At 40.3% G+C, this 21,556-nt stretch overlaps 1 protein-coding gene across 2 annotated transcripts in view; it reads left to right on the top strand.

Moving 5' to 3' along the window:
- SND1 (staphylococcal nuclease and tudor domain containing 1) overlaps positions 1 to 21,025 on the top strand; it is a 684,058-nt gene extending 663,033 nt beyond the window's left edge. For both annotated transcript variants that reach the window (XM_075857566.1, XM_075857565.1), the window contains exons 19-24: positions 5,470 to 5,593; positions 11,387 to 11,456; positions 15,454 to 15,567; positions 15,653 to 15,856; positions 20,216 to 20,260; positions 20,513 to 21,025. In XM_075857566.1, coding sequence (XP_075713681.1) covers positions 5,470 to 5,593; positions 11,387 to 11,456; positions 15,454 to 15,567; positions 15,653 to 15,856; positions 20,216 to 20,260; positions 20,513 to 20,578 — 623 coding nt within the window. In that variant the 3' untranslated portion in view covers positions 20,579 to 21,025. The remainder of the gene's footprint in view (positions 1 to 5,469; positions 5,594 to 11,386; positions 11,457 to 15,453; positions 15,568 to 15,652; positions 15,857 to 20,215; positions 20,261 to 20,512) is intronic.
- The last annotated feature ends 531 nt before the right edge of the window (positions 21,026 to 21,556 follow it).

Raw genomic sequence — 21,556 nt, 5'->3', positions numbered from 1 at the left:
AATTCCTAAACGTTTCACAGGATATTTTTGTTCAACCCCTTGATTTAAAACAAAGTTTACACTTCAATTGCATCTCAGTTGTTTAATTTCAAATCCAATGTGGTGGCAGGCAGAGCCCAAATCATGAAGATTGTGTCACTGTCCAAATAATTCTGGACCTAACTGTATATTAGTGCTGAGTCCCTCTTCATTCTGTCGGAAGGTCTGGCCTATGGTTGTTAGCCTTTTCTCTCTCCTTTTACAGCAGAATGTGCAGTGGAGTGTTTTAGTGGAGGATGATGCAAGTAAGCGCAATTGTGCACCATGACCAGTTAATTGCCATAATATACAATGCAAGTTGTGCATTAATTACTTTATAATAGATAGATTTAATTCTATGGCAAACAATTTTTTTTTTCTTTATTAAAAACCCAAATGCAATTTTTCCACCTGAAGAGAGAAGCATTAATCTGAATGAACTTCAACAATATGTGAATGGAAATATCCCAATCCGAAAAGGTTTAGAGTTTAATAACTATTTTAATTTATTGTCTTGGTGCAAAATGCATTATCTTTACGATTACCAAAAGGAGGAGAATTCTCTGCACGTCAAAGGAATTCACATACGAGTTTCTGAATACAATTAGGACTTTCTGGTTTACAGGACTAGGTTGTGTTTACCACCTTCTACACCTCCCTCTGACTGTCATTGCTGTAGAAATGTGGCAGTATTGCAGCCGGAGCCTGGGTGTCCCGCTGCTAAAACGTATGGCCTCACAAATATAATTGTATACCCTTACAGTTGCAAACGTTAACTATTGACTGCATGGTATACTTTTTTTTTTTATGCAGTTGTACTGAAAGTGTAGTTGACTACGTTTTTCAATACAGTTGTGACTATGGGATCCCAATGTACACTGGCTGAAACATATGGCAAAATGACACCCTTTTGTCATACATTTGCCCATTAACGTCCATGGGCACATTTGTGGTGCGAGTTGAACAGTTCAAATGCGTATGTATGCTTGTTAGATGCATCTACAGTATAAGCCTCGGACAGATTTTGTTGTGCTAAAGTACACAGCCGATCATACATAGCATAGAGCTTATGGTTGTGTTACAGCCAATAACATTGGAGAAATCTATAAAGAGTTGTACAATATCACATAACCAATAATCGGGCATGACCGTGTGAGGGGAGTCTTCCGGGTGAGATGAATAGAGACAAAGAAACCAAGATCGTCAGCTGAAGGCCAACATCTACAGTGTCTTCTAAGGCAGCATCAAACAACACGGGGTGTCTATCAGTTTGCCAGTTTTTCTGGTTTCAAAGAATGGACCTGGAACACGTGTCATGTTTGAAGTGAATACAGCAGGATTATTCCACTAAAATCAGTTTTAGCTTTTCGCAATAACCTGTTGAAAATTCCCTCTGTGTTTCCAGCAAGTTCCAGATTTTGCTGGGTCAGCGGGATGAGCGTTTGCTGAGGTTTTTTCTTTTATCCATGTTGCCAGGGCAACCCTCATTGTGTTTAATGAAGGGTGAGACCAGTGAGGTGAGAAGAACCAAGGTGGAATGACTTTCAAGCTGACCAAGCATTGTAAGAACGGAAGAAATAATCATAGGCAATCCTCATATAGATCACTGCCATACTAGGGGACTGCCATTGTCTGTTCAACCGTAGAAAACAAGACCTTTCCCATTTAATTATCTGTTAACAACGACTGCCCATGTTTCCATGTGTGATAGGAGGAAAAACTGTTTTTTTTTGTGGAAAAACCATGATGGTTACATTGGGGTTTTCCAGAAATGGTGTATGTGTAATTCATGGCAGGTGGTAGAAACCACGACAAAGTCCGACAAAATCATTATATGTGTGAATGCACCCTTAGATGGTAACAGATGGAGGTAGTAGCACGGTCTGATTTCTCAGCTTGCTGGGACAGGGCTGCCAAGTGCCATTACAAATGCAATATTGAGGATTTTAGGATTTTGCCAACCATTTATAATCGTCAATATATATGCAAATGTTGTTTTATCCTTCAATAACCACAGCGGAGGAGATATATCAAAACTGATGCAAAGGAAATGTGGAGCAACCAATCGAAATCCACCTCTCATTTATTAGAGGCCTTTTGAAAAATGAAAGCAGCAACCTGATTGGTTGCCAATGACAACTACTCCACTTGACCTCTAAAACCAGTTTTTACATATCTACCCCAACTTTTGTTTAGAAACCAGAAATCTACCTTCTGCAAAATCATACAGTATAAGTACGTGGTGTTAAGTGACTGTACAAATAAAAGAACAGTAACGATCAGGTAGTGAGGAGCTGCTAGTCGCGTGGCAACTATGGACTTTACAGGTGTTTATATTCCCAGCTTGTCACCATTTTTCTTTTTTTTTTTTTTTAATTTGCATTGCCACTAGATTTCGGGGGTTCAGTATTGAACAGCTAACATAATATGTATGTGCAAATGTCTTCATGATTGGTTCAGTGTTTTATTCTTTTTAAGTTCCTGTTTTCCTACGATCCAGTTCCAAAGTATTTGACTGTAAATTTGATGAGATTTGATGTATTAAGCCCAATGAGAAAATGCAGCTGTTCCGGCTCTAATGTGGCACCATAGAGGGTATTTGTGTTCAGGCTTTACTGTAGTATTGTCCATTACAGCTCATGTCTGTTTCATTTCCAGAGACTTAAATCTCCAGTAAATACACGAGCAATTGCTGAGTGACTAGCGACTTTCACTGAATGTGACCACGTATGAATTGAAAACCTTCTTTTATCATATTTGTCTGCAGTAAGCGCTACTGCTTTGGCAAAGGGTTGAAACGTATCCATGGTTCTACATTGTGAAGCGGTCTCTGATGAATCCACAGGTGTGCATACCGTTGCATCATATCATAAAATGCACAGCTAGTGCCGCCATTGTTCTGTAGCCAGTGTTACTTTGCACCTGCACTGATTACGCTCCAGCGCCTCTGCTTGTTATCACTTAATTAAATCCTCATATTAATACACAAGTGCCCCTGCTGTAAGCACTCTCTGATGGTTCTATCTGTCTGTTGAAAAGCTGAGAGAAGCATAATGTTATCTGTGTCTCCGCAGCAGCTCATGGCATGTGCAGATCACAAGTAATAGGCCTTTTCACATAGTGCTATTTGCCCTGGCGGTCAGCTATAATGTGTTTGGCAGGCAAACTCCGACCAAAGACCCATGATGTTATGTAGCTCTCTTCTAACTTGTGTGGTTCGCAAAGATTAGCCACTTGCAGAATTATATTGTGGTGTTCTTGCTAATACACAGAAAGCAGATACCATATACCGTCTCTAACCGCTACCTGGTGATGTAGATTGGAAGTGTGGATGGTAAACGGTATACCTGATATGTGTTTTAAGCTGCAGAGGCCGGAGAGTTGTAGACTTGAAGGAAACGCGTTAATATTGCCAGACAAATTTCCATCTCGAGAACCTGAACTCTGTCTGTGATGCTGACCCTCACGCGCTGCCGTCAGCGTTCACATTGAGCTGCACACCCACGGACTCTATGATAAACACAGCAGCTTGTGTCAGAGAGAGCAGTCAATATCCAGCCCTAATGAGCCTCTGGTGGAGAAATGCTCGACAGGTGGAAGGCAATGAAGAATGCCTACTATTAGGGTAACACAAGGACAGGTAACACAAGACACAAGTTATTAGAACGAAAATGCAGCCACCGCCTGTTAGAGAAAGGCTTAAAGGTTTCCAATCCTACAGTTTTTAGCTGTTCTCTCCAAATTCCATCTTTTATTTCCTATTAAATGATTGTAAATCAGCTATTCGGGAAGCTGTTATATATATGTATATATGTGTGTGCGTATATATGCATATATGTATAAATATATATATATTTATTTAGTAAATTCTAGGAGTGGTATTCTAATGCCAAGGGATAACATAATGAAAGATGTCCAAACATGTTCAACATTGTACATTAGTATCTTGGTATACATATTACATTAGGACTGTTTAGTGCCTTATCTTTGTGAAACGTACTATCGCTTTAACACCTTTTAATGTTGCAGCTATATTTTATATAAAAACTAGACCTAATTCTAATAAGAATCTCACCGGCAGCATTGTCTATTTGAGGTAGTGATGACCCGTCATAGTTTTGGAAGAATAACAGACAAGGCCAAATACTGTAGCCTTTTTTTTTTTTAAATGTTTGTGTTCTCTCTGCTGAAATATTTTCTCTTGAGGTGAGCCGTTCTTTTTTATGTTTACTCACCTACAATATGTAACAACACTGGTGTGCTAGTGTGTCGAAACAGTCATTGAATAAGTGGCCTCGGTGTCGAGAACAAGCAGAGGTCTACATGTCTCCATCACAGTTTAGAAAATCACAGTTGAAATTTTTAAATAGCGAGTTTTTCTGAGTCTCAATACATACTGAAATAATATATTTACACCAAATCCAAGGCACCTTCATGTATCCATAAAAATTTCTAATTGGATGTGTTATGTCTTGGGATACATGTTCCTAATGGGTGCTTATCGATCAACATCAACGAGTTTAAAAGCAATGCAAAACATAAACATGATTAGATTAATAAATATATTGTCTTGTCAGTCTTTCGATACGTCGTGTATACTACTGCTTGTACTTATTATCTCCTTTAAAAAAACAATTTTGTAATAACACAAACTGTATTGTCTTGTCACTGCTCTAAGAAAGGAGTTTTTGGAGATGTTTGGTATAGTGAAGCCTTTTGGCTTAATACTTCCTTAAAGGCTATATAAACCTTTGAAAGCAAATTATTATTTTTTTAATATAAATCAAAAGGTCCATGTGTTTTGTGCAACTTTATAATTCGTTTTTATTAAAAATAATTTTTACTTTTTGAGATACAGCTGCCCTGTATTCTAAATACAGAGAATCTGTATCGTGCACTTAGACCTGAATCCGTCAGGTCAGTGAGACTGACGGGTTCAGTGTCAGCGGGTCACGCAGGATCCACCTGTAATCTATCACATCTGAGTTATGCACTTAGATGTGATCGTTTACAGCTTGATCCTGCGTGTCAGAGACATGCAAGACCCGCCGACACTGAACCTGTCAGTCCCGCGGATTCAACGTAAGATACAGCTGCTCTGTATACAGAATACAAAGTAGCTGTATCTTAAAAAGTAAAAATTATTTTTAATAAAAACGGATTATAAAATTGCACAAGACATGCTGATTGAACCTTTTATTTAAAAAAAAAATCGCTTTCAAAAGTATACATAGCCTTTAAGCTATTTTAAGTCCTTCTATACATCATAGTAGACGTAGGTCAGACTGCAGTAATGCTGGTGGGCAGATATCTTGTTTAATATTTGTGATCTCTCGCCCTGCTTTATCATACTACTGTACCTTTAACATCTCTCCTTGAATTTGTTCTACATTGTAAACACATTAGCTTTATTCTATCTTGATTGTATCATTGTTGTGTCCCATTCTACAGGTACACAGCTTGAGAAACTCATGGAGAGCATGAGAAGTGAAATTGCCAGCAGTCCACCATTGGAAGGGACGTTCTCTCCACGCCGCGGAGATTACTGCATTGCTAAATTTGTGGATGGAGAGTGGTGAGTTAGATGACAATGCAAGTCATTTGATGTGGGCATCCTTCTGTAAACATCACTTTATATTCAGGTATTACTATATGTGAGAGTGACCCAACCTCTAAGCCGAGGCTTAGACACCTGTCCATCTGTTGCCTACCCAGTAATCTCACTGTTTCGCTACATATAAAAGATAGACGTACACGACATGCTATGTGTTTGTCTAGCAAACAAGATTACATTGACATTTTTCTTTTGGCGTTTTAGCTGTTGCCATGGTAGCATCGACACGTCATCTCTTCAATGCATGATCATCCTTTCATGTGACTTCTAGAACACGTCATGGAGATAGCATTACAAGATGTCCATGCTCAGAAGACTTGGTCTGTTGATGCTTCCATTACAACCACAGACCAAGCATGATGTTTACATTACTGCATTAGTTGTAGGAAGGATCCCCCAAAAATAAGCTGATCACACGGTGCCCCACAGCTGGGACTCAAAGCAGTCCGCTGGAATTTGGGGGAATACCTGACAGCAAGTATTCCATTAGAGAAATGAAGCAGTGCCAAGTTCCCATTGAAGTCAGGGGGTTGCATGAATGTGGGGTGCCCTCTAGAGACAGAGGTGCTGTTTGTAGCTGGTCCCTGCTCCGACTCCTGAGTGGAGGTCCTGGACAAGATTCTATTAACTCAGAAATCCCTAATAGTGTGTTTGAAAATGGGTTTCCCAAATCAGACAACACCTTCAAGAAATCAGATGAGGGCAAGAAAATTAGGTGTGTTTTGGAAGTGTTAGGCCTCATGCACACGACCGTAGCCGTGTGCACGGCCGTGATTTTCGGGTCGGCCGGCTGCGGACTGTCAGCCGCAGGCCGCCCGCAAATCGCGGGACATGCACATGGCCGCCGCCATTGTTTTCAATGAGCCCGTGCAAGGACCGCAAAAACTACGGTCGTGTGCATAGCCCCATAGAAAAGAATGGGGCCGCAATTCTCCCGTGGATTTTCGGGGGAATTGCGGCCACAAAAACACGGCCTTATAATTTTTACATTTGTAGAAGTACAGTACTCATTTAAAAAGTATTTTTTCCCCATTTCGGTGTGGTTAGGTCTGGATCGGTGACACCCATGGTCGGACTGTCCCACCGGAGTACTGGGGGGTCTATAGCTGCCCATACATTTTAAATAGCTGTCGACCGAACGCTTTTTCCGACTGTATACGTCAGGTCAGCAGGACTGACGGGTTGTTACCGATCACATCTAAGTTCATAACTTAGATGTGATCGAAAACAGGTGGGTTCTGTGTGACCTGCTGACACTGAACCCGTCCGAGACATGCAGAACTTGCGGACACTGAACCTGTCAGTGCAGATGACCTGACGGATTCCGGTCTCCGTACAAGATACAGCTGCTCTGTATACAGGATACAAAGCAGCTGTATCTGAAAAAGTTAAAATAATTTTAAATAAAAAGTAATTTGAAAGTTGCACCAAACACACAGATACACATTTTTATTTAAAAAAAAAAGTTTTCAACGGTGTACATAGCCTTCAAATCTTCAGTAAAGTCTTCATTACACCATTCTTTGCATCACGTATGTGGATCTAATAATTTTCTGTCATTGACATCCACTGAATGTATTTAGGAAAGACGAGATCTGGTGAAAGGAGAGTACTGTACATACCACTCCACCTCCCATACCTGTGTCTGCAGTCCTGTGCGGTCATTGTGAGGATACAAGTCATTAATAATGCGGAAGCTTTCTTCAATATCCTTGCACACATTCTTGCTCAGCAGTGGGAGATGGATGAGGGAAGCACTGTTGCTGATCCCTTAAGACATACAGATGCTGCTTGCTTGCACGGTCAGGATATCTAGTCCAGGGTGTAATATACCGTGCAGCAGCTCATTAATAGCCAGTGGTTTTAGTTCTCCATAGGTCTGGGCTGATAGAATTATTTCGGTAGTAATTGCTAGAACTAAACTGAAGATTTCCAACTTCTTTAGCATTGTAACCCCATGAAGCCCCGGAAGAAGAAGCTGCTGCTATAAAAACATGATCACGTTTAGCCAGCTCTATGGGGCCCTTCTATTTTACTCCATTTAAAATCTAAAATATCATTTGATTCGGAAGGTATTAGAATCCTTGGATTCAAGGGAGATATATGGATCCAAATATTGCTGACATTTCTGCTTATGAGTTACAGACTTATTATTTGGATAATGAGGTATGGACACAGATGACCATTTGGCATGATGGTGGTGTTGAAGTGTCATACTTGTACCTCCATAGTGAGGGCGTGTAAAGCCCATGAATATCTCCTTTTGCATCAACACCACATATAAATTAACCCACAATTGAGATTCTAGAATCTCATACACATGCACTGGCTGAACAGTTGTTTGACTATCTCCCATCTCATGAACCTGTACACTCACATTAACCAAGTGTACATGTTTATTTCCTCCAGCAGCCATTTGTGAAAAGTTATCTAATGTGAATGGTGAGATGTAGACTTGTTTTGTTTAGATTGAAGTTCCGTTTGTGTGGTCTATGACATCATCTTCCCCAATGAACCATTCGCCAACCTAGTGTCTGTTGCACAGCTGGTTATATAAACATTCACGCGTGGAACGACACGGTGTGAATGTTTGATTTCATGAGAGGGGGTTAAGCGGCTGCTAGACACCCCTGGTCGTATTGAAGTTTGAAGGAATGGGCATATTGAGGTTTAACGAATTGGGCACATTGGAGTTTGAAGGATTGGGCATATTGAAGTTTGTGTCTTACAATTAATTTGATATTTGATTTGAATAACCCACATATAAACACCCTATTGAAGAATTCTGCAGGGAAATTGAACACTTAAAGAGACTTTGTCACCACATTATAAGTGCCCTGTCTCCTACATAAGGAGATGGGCGCTGTAATGTAGGTGACAGTAATGCTTTTTATTTAAAAAAAACGATCTTTTTTCACAACGTTAGGAGCGATTTTGGTTTATGCTAATGAGCTTTCTTAATGCCCAAGTGGGCGTCTTTTTACATTTGACAAAGTCGAATCTCGTTTAGCTCCGTAATCTCGCGAGATTTGGTTTAACTTGACGGAATCTCACACAAAAGAGTCAGAAGTGTCAGGATTCTGAGTACACATGACGTCCAGGCTGGATGGTCATGTGTATTCATTATCAGGACACTGTAGTAATGTTAGGGCTTGTGTATGAGGCTGCACATAGTGATATAACTATATCGCTAGTGCAGTGTAAATGAATGGAGAGGAGTGCATGATGCCGATAGGTCAGCGTCATACACTCCTCTGTACAACGCCCACTTGGTCGAATGTAAAAAGACGCCCACTTGGGCATTAAGAAAGCTCATTAGCATAAACCAAAATCGCTCCTAACGTTGTGAAAAAAGATTGTTTTTAAAAATAAAAAGCATTACTGTCACCTACATTATAGCGCCGATCTCCTTATGTAGGAGACAGGGCACTTATAATGTGGTGACAGAGCCTCTTTAAGCCAGATTCACACGACCGTATTATACGTCCGTGTGTTGGCCGATGAAACAACGGCCGTCACACGGATGCATGTATTTTAATGGGGCAGTTCACACGGCCGTTGTTTTCACGGACAGTGTGAAGGGTCCGTTGAAAAATAGAACATGTCCTATTCTCTTCCGTTTTCACGGATCCTTCGATAGACTGAAGTCTATGAGGGATCTGTGAAAAAGGGTGCAACTCAGGCATGAAAAACGGCCGTTTTTCACGTCCGAGTTTGCACTCGGTCGTGTGAATCTGGCTTTTTTGCCAAGTTTCTTCACAGATTACGGCTGATCACTGGGGGTACCAGCAGGGGGACACTTTGTGATCTTTATTATCAAACTCCCTTCTAAGAAGTAGGGAATGTCCAAAGAGGAAAACCCCTTTTAATATGCGTTAGTTACTTGCGCATCACTTTATTTCTTTAAGCAGCTTGATATTCATGGTACCCCTTTTTCTACATAGTATAACATTTAAAAACATGTTTTTGCCCTATGAATCGCTGTTCCTTCTTTTTCTGTAGTGCACTATTGGATTTACCTTTTTGTACATAGGCATAATTAATAAAGTAATTTCCAAATTTTATTGAAACCACTTTACAAATATTTTATGCAGTATGCATCAATGCTTCGTATTTTTATTTTTTGGGCTTTTCAAAAGTGGAGGTTTTTAGTGTACTCCCAGTAACCCATTAAAAGCCAGTGTGGTCGTCTCCCTGTTCAGTAGACTGGATGGAGCCGGTGTTCCCGTTGAGCCTTTTCTTGCTCTCATTAAACACCAGTAGACAGCCTGATAAATGAGGACACACGCATGTTGCTTTAGAGTTTAGTTTTTCCTCTGTGAAATGTCTCAGATTTAAATGTCTTTTAAAAGGGAACATCAAATTCCCAGATATATCTGTTCTCTAATTATAGCTGTTGTTTAGTATATTGGCTTTAAACAGCATACATCAATCTATTAATTAGCCGCACAGTATTATACCCTTAGGACACGTTACACGGCATGTACGCCTGCCAGATTCTACTTTTTCTTTTTAAGATTTTTGTTGGGGGGGAATGTAGATGAATTTAGAAATTTTGGATTTTTACATATATTGTCTTAGTCGAGAGAGGAAGACGTATGTTGTGGCATGTTTGGGGGATTTTGACCTTCAGCCTGAGGTCTGTTTTATGAGAGACCATAAATAGTCATTTCTGAATGATGTATAAGGATTATTATAATCCATCTCCGCTGAAACCAGTAAAAAGGAAACCTGGAGCAGTTGGTCATAGCAAAGTACCTTAAAAAATTTACTATCTGGTTGTCACCCCCAGTATGCAGAAAGCACATAACTTTCTTGATGCTGCCTAATTCCCCCTTTGGCCTGTCATCATCCTAAATCCACATCATTTTTTGCGGTCATCACGTTTCCTTTTGCTAAATCGAGAGGTCATGAAGCATCAGGGATATAGTGTATGTATGTTTAGATGCATGTTCTCTAATGGTGGTTAAAGACGTTCTCTACATTGTTTAATCCCTACTTGTTAGAAGGGTCCCTTGACAATAGGCTAATCACAAACTGTCCTCCTGCTGGGTCCCCAGCAATCTGCTGTAATCTGTGGGTAAACCTGGGAGAAAGTGTTCAATTTGCCTGTAGTGCCACCACAGTGGATATCACACAGTGCCATTCAAATCAATGGGTTGTCTGTATAAAGTTGAATTCACAAGGTGTTTTACCACTAGGTACTGTGTATGCGATGTGAAAGCTCCCAGCGCATTGGCCGATTGTATCCATATGTCCCCATTGACCTGGCGTATGCTATAAGTATGTCCTTTTGGCATATGCTGGATCAGAATTCTTTGGCATACCTTCTTTTTTCACTATATGGAATGGCGTAGTAGACTGCGCTATTCCATGCAGAGACGGGAAGAAGAAGAAAAAAAAAAGCTTTTTTTTATTTTATTTATTAATAAAGGGTACTGTGGGCCAGTGTCTTCCGTCAGAGGGATATGTTGGGAAATGGTCCCAGCGCATACCTTCAACGGACAGTTCATACGCAATGTGAACAGAGCCCAAGCTTTCATCTGCGCTTGTGCAGGTCCTGGACATCCAGGAAATTAGCGCAGGTGCAGTGTGCCTGACGGATGTGTCTAGTCAAATGCTCCTCTAACTGCGGCGGTTCTAGGGACAGAATCGGTGTTTGGTCGGCACAGAAAGCTAAGCAAACAAGTGGGTGTGGCTTCATGGATAGAGAAACGGTGATGAACTCAAAAGAAAAATTTTCTTTCCTTTCAGGTACCGAGCTCGTGTGGAGAAGGTTGAGTCACCCTCCAAAGTTCATGTGTTTTACATTGATTATGGAAATGTGAGTATCCACTTGTCTCAGTTACAGCATTATCTGCTACACAAAATGTGTAACAAGAGCAAATGAGCATAAAAATCAGTTATGGAAACCATCAATATGACGAATGTAATATTTGAGATGTTCCGTTTTTTTGGCTCAATTTTACTTAAAGATGCACTCTGGGTGTCCTCGAAGCCCCCCAGTTTGCCAATGAAATGTAGACGTGTATTGACTTACCTAGTACTTTATTTCATGGGCCTCTGTTCTGGGACGCCTTGGGGGTCACGTGATCTGTACGCTGACATCCCAAATCCTACAGCATCTACTGTAAAAAACGGAGGTCAGTCTCTCAATGCAAGTCTGGCTTCTGGTCCCTACAGCAGACATTGTAAGATACAGGGAGTCAGAATGAAGACCACGGCAATCCACAATTGAGCGGGATCCCAGGTAAGTAAATACTCATGTCTATATTTCAATACGTTACATTTGCAAATAAGGCGAACAAAATGAAAACCCGGAGTGCTTCTTTAAAGAATGTTCCTCCTCTATATTCTCCAAGTTCATGATAGCAATCGATTTTTCCCACGTATTAATTCTGTAATGGTTTTAGCTGTAAAATCTCTTACTTGGATATATACAGTGTACAGGATCTACAAGTACGTAGTTATAGGGATTACATTTAACTCTAAACACCTTCATGGGAGACACATTGGAATCCAAGTGGGAAAGAGAAGTCTGATTTGTGGTATCGGATTGCTGCCAACCCAGCCAGCCATGAGAAGCTTTGAGCTTTTCTTCAGGTAGTCTTCCATGGCTTCTGACACGCTCGGGACGGCTTCCTTTAACATGTCATTGCTTTAATCAGAGGTTGTGATAATACATATCTTTATAGTGACACTTGTAAACACCAATGCATTAAAGCTGTGTTATATGAATTTGTTCCTGACCCAGCATTAACTGCCGGTGACCTCACCTGAATCGTGGATAAAATTGTATTCAAAAGCATTAACCTGCTGAAGGGATTAGGAAGCCGGCTCGTCCTAAGCTTGGAAGGAGATCTAAATCTCGCAGGTCTCTGTATAATATATATTACATAAATAAATTTCCTGCATGGTCCCCAAGGACTCATAAAAAGCGCTCCATTTAATATATTCCCTCGGATTGAATCTTTTCTCTGCCGCAGTGTGAAGTAGGGCTGTGCCTTCCATTAGAGTAAATCCGGTCTGTTAGCAAACAAACAAACCCATTCCCAGCATTGAGAGATATGAACTTTCCTAACCGCAGCCGGAGCAGTCTGGGAGCCTAACAATTACGTCTGCAATTACATTTTATGTATTTAATGTAGCAGGGAAACGACTAATACGTGATTTCTACTATGACTTTCCCATCATGCTGTTTGTTTTTTTGCATTGAACTCTTGAAATCTATAGATTATTTTATTAGCCTTTTTCAGGGAATGTGTCCGTCCCCAAATCTTTTTGACTAACTCATTATATAACGCTTTTCTGGAATTTCCTACATGTTTAAAATTTGTTTTTTCTTTGATGAGGCATTGCAAGGTCTCTATAGATATTCTGGTAGTTTTATTGCATGGTATTTTGAAATGCCTTATTTCTTTGTAGCGTTATAGACCTCCTGTGAAAAGAGCGGTGTCCCCATGACAACACTTCCTGCCCTGTGCTCCAGCAATTCAGTGTTCTCGCAACTACGCTGGGTCACATTGTAAACAATCAGATTTATTCTTTCATTTTATTAGTGACATAATAAAAGTTGACTTCTGATTAGTCGCTTGTGAGGCCCCCAGACTCAGGGGGGTACAGGAATAAGAGACATTTTTGTTCAAATTTTTTTTAAAACCGTCTAATTAAAATACATCTTCTGGTTGTCTTCCTGTAAGTTGTGATGCCACTTTCCTTACCATTAGCCATTTGTACGTACTTTTCTCTGAGGATTGGACAGTGGTGGAGTCTAATAAATATTCATGACAAAAACCAATTGGATGAAAAAAACTGGATAACAATCTGGAGGATTCTGCACAATAGTGTTTAGGCCAATCCTATTAGAGTGAGATAATATAGTCTGTACTAAGTAAGAGAGCATTGCAGTCAAGTCATCCTATTTTCATTACGTGTTCTACGAGAAGGGGTGTTTTGGGCCTTGATGCCCAGATTAAAAAGTAACCTTGTGGAATACTGCAAAAAAACCCGCCAACATGTGGTAGCGAATGGCAGCATGATTTTACCAGTATTACCGGCAAAATCATGTAAAACAATTCAATACTGCATGTGGGGATGGTTTCAGCCACATGCGGCTTCAGCTCTGTTTGCTCACCCTTAGGCCCCATGGACACGACCATATTTTTCATCCGTAATTACGGACCCATTCATTTCTATGGGCTACGGACACCTATCCGTATTTTTACAGATGGGTGTCCGTTCCGTAGAAGTGATCCGTAAAATATAGAACATGTCCTATTCTAATTCGTAATTACGGCACGGACTTCCCATAGAAGTCTATGGGCACTTCCTTAATTACAGACGGCTACGGATGTGCACCCGTAGCCGTCCGTAATTACGGAAGCGTTGTTAGGCGATGCCAGGTTTGCAGATGTTGCACATCATTTGTGTTTTTCTTTCTTTTGCGGATTTGACAAATTCTACCGTCGTGGGGCTTAAGGTTATTTTGTTTTATTTTTTGCTGGACGCATAGGGGGGAATTTATTTAAAGGGGGTAAAAAGTCACAAATTATGACGCATGCCATATTTGCGCATAAATTGACGTTTTACCGTTTTCTGCTGCTGGTAATTATTGTATGTTTGGGGAAGGTACATTCTGCATGACCGGAACAGATTAATGCCTCAGCACCTCACGCCGATGTAATATGTGTTGATATCACGCAGGATTTCGTATTTTGATGCGTGTAAGTTCCGAGAGGTGTTCACTTTTTCCAGGTGGAGGGTGGCTTTTTAAATTTAGTAGTAGTGTTATTTTTTAATTGTTTTCATTGTTTAATTGCTAATTTTTTTTTTCATATTTTTTTTTACAGTTTTTGTTTTTATTGGGGCTCAGATTAACAGGGGCCACATGATCTGTGTGTTCCCTGCTGTCCCCATATACAGATGACTGCTAAACGTGATCTAATGGTAACAGCCCATTAAATCACTGCTACCAGTGATCTGTATACACGGACATGTAGAGGAGATGCAGATTGTGACTTGTCTGCCTGCCTCTCAGGAAATCCCTGTGACTTCATTAATGGGGCCACAGGGTTCCTTAGCAACCGCAATATAATACAAGCACGGTGTTCAGGGATTTTTAGTCACAGGAGTATGCAGTGCCACCAAAGCCAGCAAATATATTACGGGCCTTCTGGCACAGGCACCATGCCATTAGCCAGTTAATTTGCATGGGCAGGGAGGGGTTCATGTTGGAATTTTGCCGCACTACTGTCTCCTGCTTTGGTTTAATTCTGAGTTGACACTTCAGCTCTTGAGTTATTCACATTCAGAGTTTTCTAGATGTCTCGTTTTCTCAATCTATAGGCCACTTTAGATCTTCTTTCATTTTATGGCTACATAACATGGTTTTAAACTGTCTCTCTTCTTACCATAGTTAACAGAGCTATTTGTTCCCCCCTCACTGGGGGCACCCGCAGGCTGCTCAGCAGGGCAGCTATGAACTTGCAGCAAAGATACCGCTCCGGCCCCCGGATTGCCCCTCAGCTAACATGTATTTTTGTTCTTGACATCGTTTCATCTCCCAGCTGCCGGCAACCGCCCTCAGCCTATGATTGCCAAGATGAATCCCTTCGTTGTAACCGCTGTATGAATATGCATGCTTGTAGGGTTTTACTGTCTGTATAGAAATGTTGTGAGGATGTCGATGGTGGACTGATGAGAGCTCAGCTTCTCCTGTAGTGTTGTAGACTGATCTAGTTTTCCTCTTTTGGCTGTGAAATGATATTGCATATGTTTTATCAGAATATTTGACCGGTCTTACTGTTGTTCCATCTTTTCAGAGAGAGACTGTGCCCTCCACTCGTCTAGGTGCCCTCCCAACATCTTTCAGTGTTCGTACACTCCCAGCACAAGCTATAGAGTATTGTTTTGCTTTCATCCAAGTGCCACAAGATGTGAGTATACTGCTCAGTAAGTGGGGTTCTCTGCACCGATCCCTTGTTTACCGTGCCAATATTGACTTATCCTTGGTTCTTACAGGAAGACGCTCGTGCTGATGTCATAGACAATGTGGTGCGCGATATTCAGAACACTCAGTGCCTATTGAATGTGGAGTATGCAGGTACTGGCTGTCCGCATGTCACCTTGCAGTTTGCCGACTCTAAGGAGGATGTGGGCCTGGGTCTGGCCAAAGAGGGTCTAGTCATGGTGGAGGTGCGCAAAGAGAAACAGTTCCAGAAAGTGGTGAGTAAATCTGAACCGCTTTTAGTGGAATGGTTTATCACTGTGGTATTCATTCATGTATCAAACATTTATTTCATAATTGAATAGCGTTAAATTTACTTTCTTTTACAGATGTAGCCGTCTTTACCTTGACTTCTAACGCATTAAATAAACAGTGGCTACATCCCTTACCTTGACTTTTTCAATGGCTTTTGTTGTGTGATATCACGCTGCAGCAAGTTATCCGAATCAAGTTAAAGATGGCTACATCCGTAGATCAACAACTTGCAAATTGTTCCAAAAGAAAGTGTAGTAAAACTCCTTTAGTCTGGCATCCGATAATTGAAAGTCTGCAATCCTAGCACCTTTTCTCATTTTTATGTGGAATTTCACAAGAGCAGGAGATTACTCAGAGCTGTCGTATTAGGAAATTCCTGTAACGATAAACACTCTATATGTTTTTATAAGATTTTATTTTGGGTTTACTTCCTTTATATACTTTTCCATGTTCGACCAATAATCCAGAATATTTTATAATCTAGTACCGGCATCCCTTTCATGCTCGTTCAAGGTATTGTAAGTTTTTTTTTCCTTGCCTTGACCGCTCCTGAACGGCAACCTATTGGCCGCTGTTCACTTATTTTGGCTGCAGGGTATATATATATATATATATATATATATATATATATATATATATGCTCTTCCTCCATCAATCACCATAAACTAACCCTGGCAAATGATTTTTAATATGGGTGACATTAATAGTAGTAGAGAAGCAGGGACAGTATACATCATGGAGGCTTATTGGCAGGATGCCCAGGTCTTTACAGACACTGTGCCCACACTCTACTGATTTTGCAGGTATTTCCAATCAATATACGGGAGAAAGCGGCAATTTTAGGAGTTTTTATTATTGATGGGTTTTGTAGCGTTCTATTCTGCGGTGTACAGTTTTTCCAGCATCTTGAATACAATTTACAGGAACAATGTGCTTCAGCGTATGTTAATGCCATCTGTATGACCCTAGGATACTTATACCCTCAACATGAAGTGACAACTGAACATTTTGTTAAATGCTTGTGTTGTGTTAGAAGAAATCCTACCATATTGTTTATATGATTTACTTATCCATCACACATGAGAGATACCAAACTAAAGTAAGACCGGCATACAGGGCTAGAGATGTTGAATTGTGCCGTTGCTTAGTGGTAAATTCTGGGCAGTCTTGGTGGGTAGAAGAGTCTGTATCAAGTTCATTTTTCTCCATCATGGTAAATTATTATCGCCTTTGATTTGTCACTAAGGGCTTTCTCTACATTGTAGATTGGCAATGCTTCATAGTGCTGTGTTACTGTATAAGCAGGCTCGGGATTGAACATGTAACATCGCACTGGAAAATGTGTCACGCAGCCACTTCAGGACAGCAAAAACTGGAGCTGCCCCAACCCTCCCCCCGCGCAACTCGATAGCTCATTAACGGAATTATTTACAGGAGGGATTTTAATTGATATTCAGCTGAAGTTATTGACCACTATAAGCCCCAGTGCCCAACTAATGTAAATCAATAGAGTGAGAATTCAGTGTTCAAGAACTGGGTGCAGCCCCTTGTGATCGCACAGACATGATGGAGCAGACAACTGACTCTTCTCATACTAATTACTCCGCCGCATGTAGAATATGTATTGTGCCTGGAGGCCCGTCTTTTATTAATATCCATTGTTGGGACTTGTGTTACACTTATTCTCCACAATGGAACCACAAGCTGTGTTATGGCAATAAAATACCCAACGTTTTTTCATTTGCCTGCCATTGAAATGTATAGCTGTGATCTTTTATGTAGGCTTTCCATTGTAATATGTTACTACTAATTTAATGCAATGCTCCGTTTTTTTCTGCCCACATCCAGAAAAGGAGAATTGGGAGAGAGTAATAAACAATTAGCTCGCCCTTTCCAGTCATTTCTTCTGGTCTCTTGCCAAGGAACCATAAAAGCCGGGGAACAGCTAAAGAACTGTTTTGATTGATTAAGGAGCAGTTTTAATTCTACATGTTGTCGCAGGTCATAACCTGAATGCTTACCTGTCACTAGAACAGGTCACTTTAATGAAAGGCGAGATTAAAACGAATGGGAGCTAATTCTGTCCAATAAATGGCCCCCCCGGCTTCTAATTGTGTAGAACAAAGGGACACGTCGACTGCATTTCTCTTGTGCTAAATGGTGACTTGGCATCTCTAAGAGGCGCGTAGAGGAGGGATGTCAGTTGATTTGATAGTCTGCTCTAAATAAAAGGTTGTTATTTTGGTTTTTCCATTTGAGCGTCAGTATGGCAGATCAGAGTCCATAATTAAGAATAATTTGTATTGGATTAATATCTGCAGCTGTCGAGTAATATATTTTGAGTGGAGTTTGCAACATGTGTATTGGCATCTACTGTATAAACAAAATTGTTCTCCATTCTCCTCCACTTTGCCTGAGATATGAATGTGTCTATAACTTAGCATATATCTTTCCTTCCTTGTAAGCCACCATTCTTCATGTCAATGGCTTCCCCTCCTGATAGGCGTTGCCAACTTTGACCAGGGCAGCGGTGATGTAAAATACGATGCGGGCTAGTCCTCTTTAAAGTGTATTTCGGTTTTCGATAAATGATCTTTGTGTAATGAAAAGTTCTGCAATTTGCCAATATACTTTTTGCATCAATTCTTCCGTTTTCAATATCTCTGCTTGCTGTCATTTAATAAAAGCCTTTTATTGTTTACTTCCAGGGGATAGAAATCTGTCCATGTTTATATGCTGGACACACAGGTGCCCGGCTTGTTACAAGACAAAGCTCTATTAACTATAACAAGCTACGTACCTGTGTGTCCATCACATGAACAGGGCAGATTTTTATCTACTGGAATTAAACTATGAAGGTACCTATTCAATGACAGCAAGCAGAGACTTTGAAAACTGAAGAATTGATAACGAAAATAATAATAATAATTTTAACTGTTCATTATGCGTAAAATTACATTTATCTGCTGTAATTTGAAAGGTGCATAGAGCGGGCTCAGGAGCTGAGCCTGCTATATACGCAGCTGAAATCCTACTCGAACAGATGGAATTGGCGATAACTCCGATCCCAGATGTTTAACCACTTAGATGCCGCGGTCAGTAGTGTCATCGTGTAAAAATAAATGTAATAAAGTTTCAAATAAGAGAAAAATGAAAGTAAAAAAACAAATAAACTTAATTGGTATCGCTGCATCTGTAACTTGCCTCCAAGGAATACTCCATATGTATTAAGATATTCTGTACGTACGGAGTCTGATGGCACATGCCACAATTTTTTTTTTTCTGACAGATTTGCAGGGAATCAGACAGAAAATCCCTCTGTATGAAATTGGAAGCGTATAGTGGCCTCACCTCCACGGCAGCCCTATTACAGCTTCATACAAAGCAGAGCCGTAAAACGGCCAAGAGCATGAGCCCTAACACTTGAGATTACATTCTGTGTTAAGGTATATTTACACAGGCGTATTTTCCGTGTTTCTTCTCTGTACTATGGGCCAGACAACAAAGAAATCCCATTAGGGGAACATGAGGTGAAACCTTTACTATTTATGGGTTATGGGAATAAAATTGCCATGTGAATACTCTCTCTTATGGTCATTCAGGCTTCTGCTCATTTTGTGTACTCCAGTACTAAATGCATAAGATAACAGATCCATCAACAGCAGCTTAGTTTTGACATTCCAAGTTTTTTTTTATTTTTTTTCTTATTAAAAGTTAAAGCTAAGTCAGAAATACAGAAAAAGTTAATGGAGATATGTTACTGAGAAGAGCAAATGGTAATAAAAGAAGCATCGTCATCATAGTCATCGTCGTCTAGTATAAGAAGCGGTCTCTCTGATCATGTATGGTAGCTGTTCACTACACAGTTTCTAGTCACCTTTCTCATTCTGATAAGAGTGGTGCCCAAAATGTGGTTCCATGGACAAACTTGGTTTTATGTAATTGCTTCTATAAACATGGCTGACTAGAATATTGTCGCATTTTAGAAGGCAAGGGTTAGACGCTTAGCTTTTCAGATCATGTTCCTGTACTCGGCTTTCTTTGTTGGCACAGCCATATTGTCTCCTGAAGCTTCTGCAATCCGTATCTTTGTTGGGCTCTGCTGTCAGGGGATATGTTGGCTCATGGAGCCTCCCAAGCCTATGCCTGACACAATAACCTCTTCTCCATAGATGTTCAGATTCCCAGTATCACAGTGGATTGCTGTTACACTTACTGTATATGATGCCGTGTTATTGCTGCCTGCTGGAATACCTGGTTATTGTGCTGCTTGCTTGTGAAATACAGAGAATCTGAATCTTCCTGATTTCTGTTTCCTGCAGGTTGCAGAGTATGTGAATGCTCAGGAATCCGCTAAGACTGCAAGGGTAAGTAACTGTTGTATACTTCTCTCAATGACTACGGGAAAGCTGAAGAAAAGCGCCGTTTTGTATAATAAAACGTATTGCTATATAGGTTGTGCATCAACAGAGCTCATTTTTTTATGCTTCAACTCTCCTGAGACATTGTACTATCCCAGGGATGTAATATTTGTCTCTCCGTTGGTAAATGTACCACTTTTGTATACCTGCTCTTCTACACCGGAGCTATGGTTTACCATGTTACCTTTCCTTGTGCAGTTGAACCTGTGGCGTTACGGAGACTTCCGGGCTGATGATGCAGATGAGTTTGGATACAGACGCTAGAAGGATGCCATTCCAAAGATGACAGAGACCCCCCTCCCTCTTCCCATCTCTAGTTCCCTGAGAAGAGCAGATCCAGCTAATAACACCCGATATACTGGAAGGGGATTACAGGGTTCATCCTGGACAAGTATTTGCATCAATTGAAAATTCCCCAAATATCTGTGTACACGGTTCAAACGTCTGCTAATTTTTATTTTAAGTGTTTGAGTATTATTTCCTTTTTTTATCATGGAAAACGAATTTAGGTGGGCTATTAGTTTTGTATTTTTTCTTGTAACACAGTCCTGCGTCTTCTAATCATGTTCTACCGATTAAATGATGAGGTTTTATCTGTCCAGTCCTTTATATCCCTTACAAATGTAATTTCTCCCTCCTATATCCAGTGTCCAGGGTCATATGTTTTGTCTTGTGTATTTAATGGCTCAATAAAGTACAGCGTTCTAAGTACATAGTGGTGGTGTGATGTCATACAATTTACAGTTTTACAATGCAGAGATCTGTCTAAGTTTCGATCAGACCTTTATTATACTACTTTTTATCAGCTGCTTCAAAAAATTCCTCTCCAAAACAGATGTAAAGTATAAAGCAGATGAAGGTTTTATTTTTAGGTTTAGCTCGATAATGGTGCAAAAAAGATTCACTGTGAACAGACGTTGATTATTCGTTTTAGTTTTTAATACTGCTAGTATTGAAACATTTTAATACATTAACTTCAACAGTAGAACAGACGTCGCGCCGATTTATGCAAACCGATTCCTTTATTCAATAGTCATGGTCAGTAAGATGTGAAAAAACGTCCACATCTTACTGACCATGACCGCTGAATAAAGGAATCAGTTTGCATAATCGGTGAGTGAATTTTTTTTATAGGAGGGATTTTTAATAGGTGTCCATCTCAAAAATAGTGCCGCATGTGAACCCATTATTCCCGTCAAATATGGCAGAAGCGGTGATGCAGGAGCCTCCGACGCAGATGTC

Source organism: Rhinoderma darwinii, chromosome 3 (assembly GCF_050947455.1).
Source record: "Rhinoderma darwinii isolate aRhiDar2 chromosome 3, aRhiDar2.hap1, whole genome shotgun sequence".
Classification (NCBI taxonomy): Eukaryota; Metazoa; Chordata; class Amphibia; order Anura; family Rhinodermatidae; genus Rhinoderma; species Rhinoderma darwinii.
This window is presented reverse-complemented; position numbering and strand designations above follow the sequence as displayed.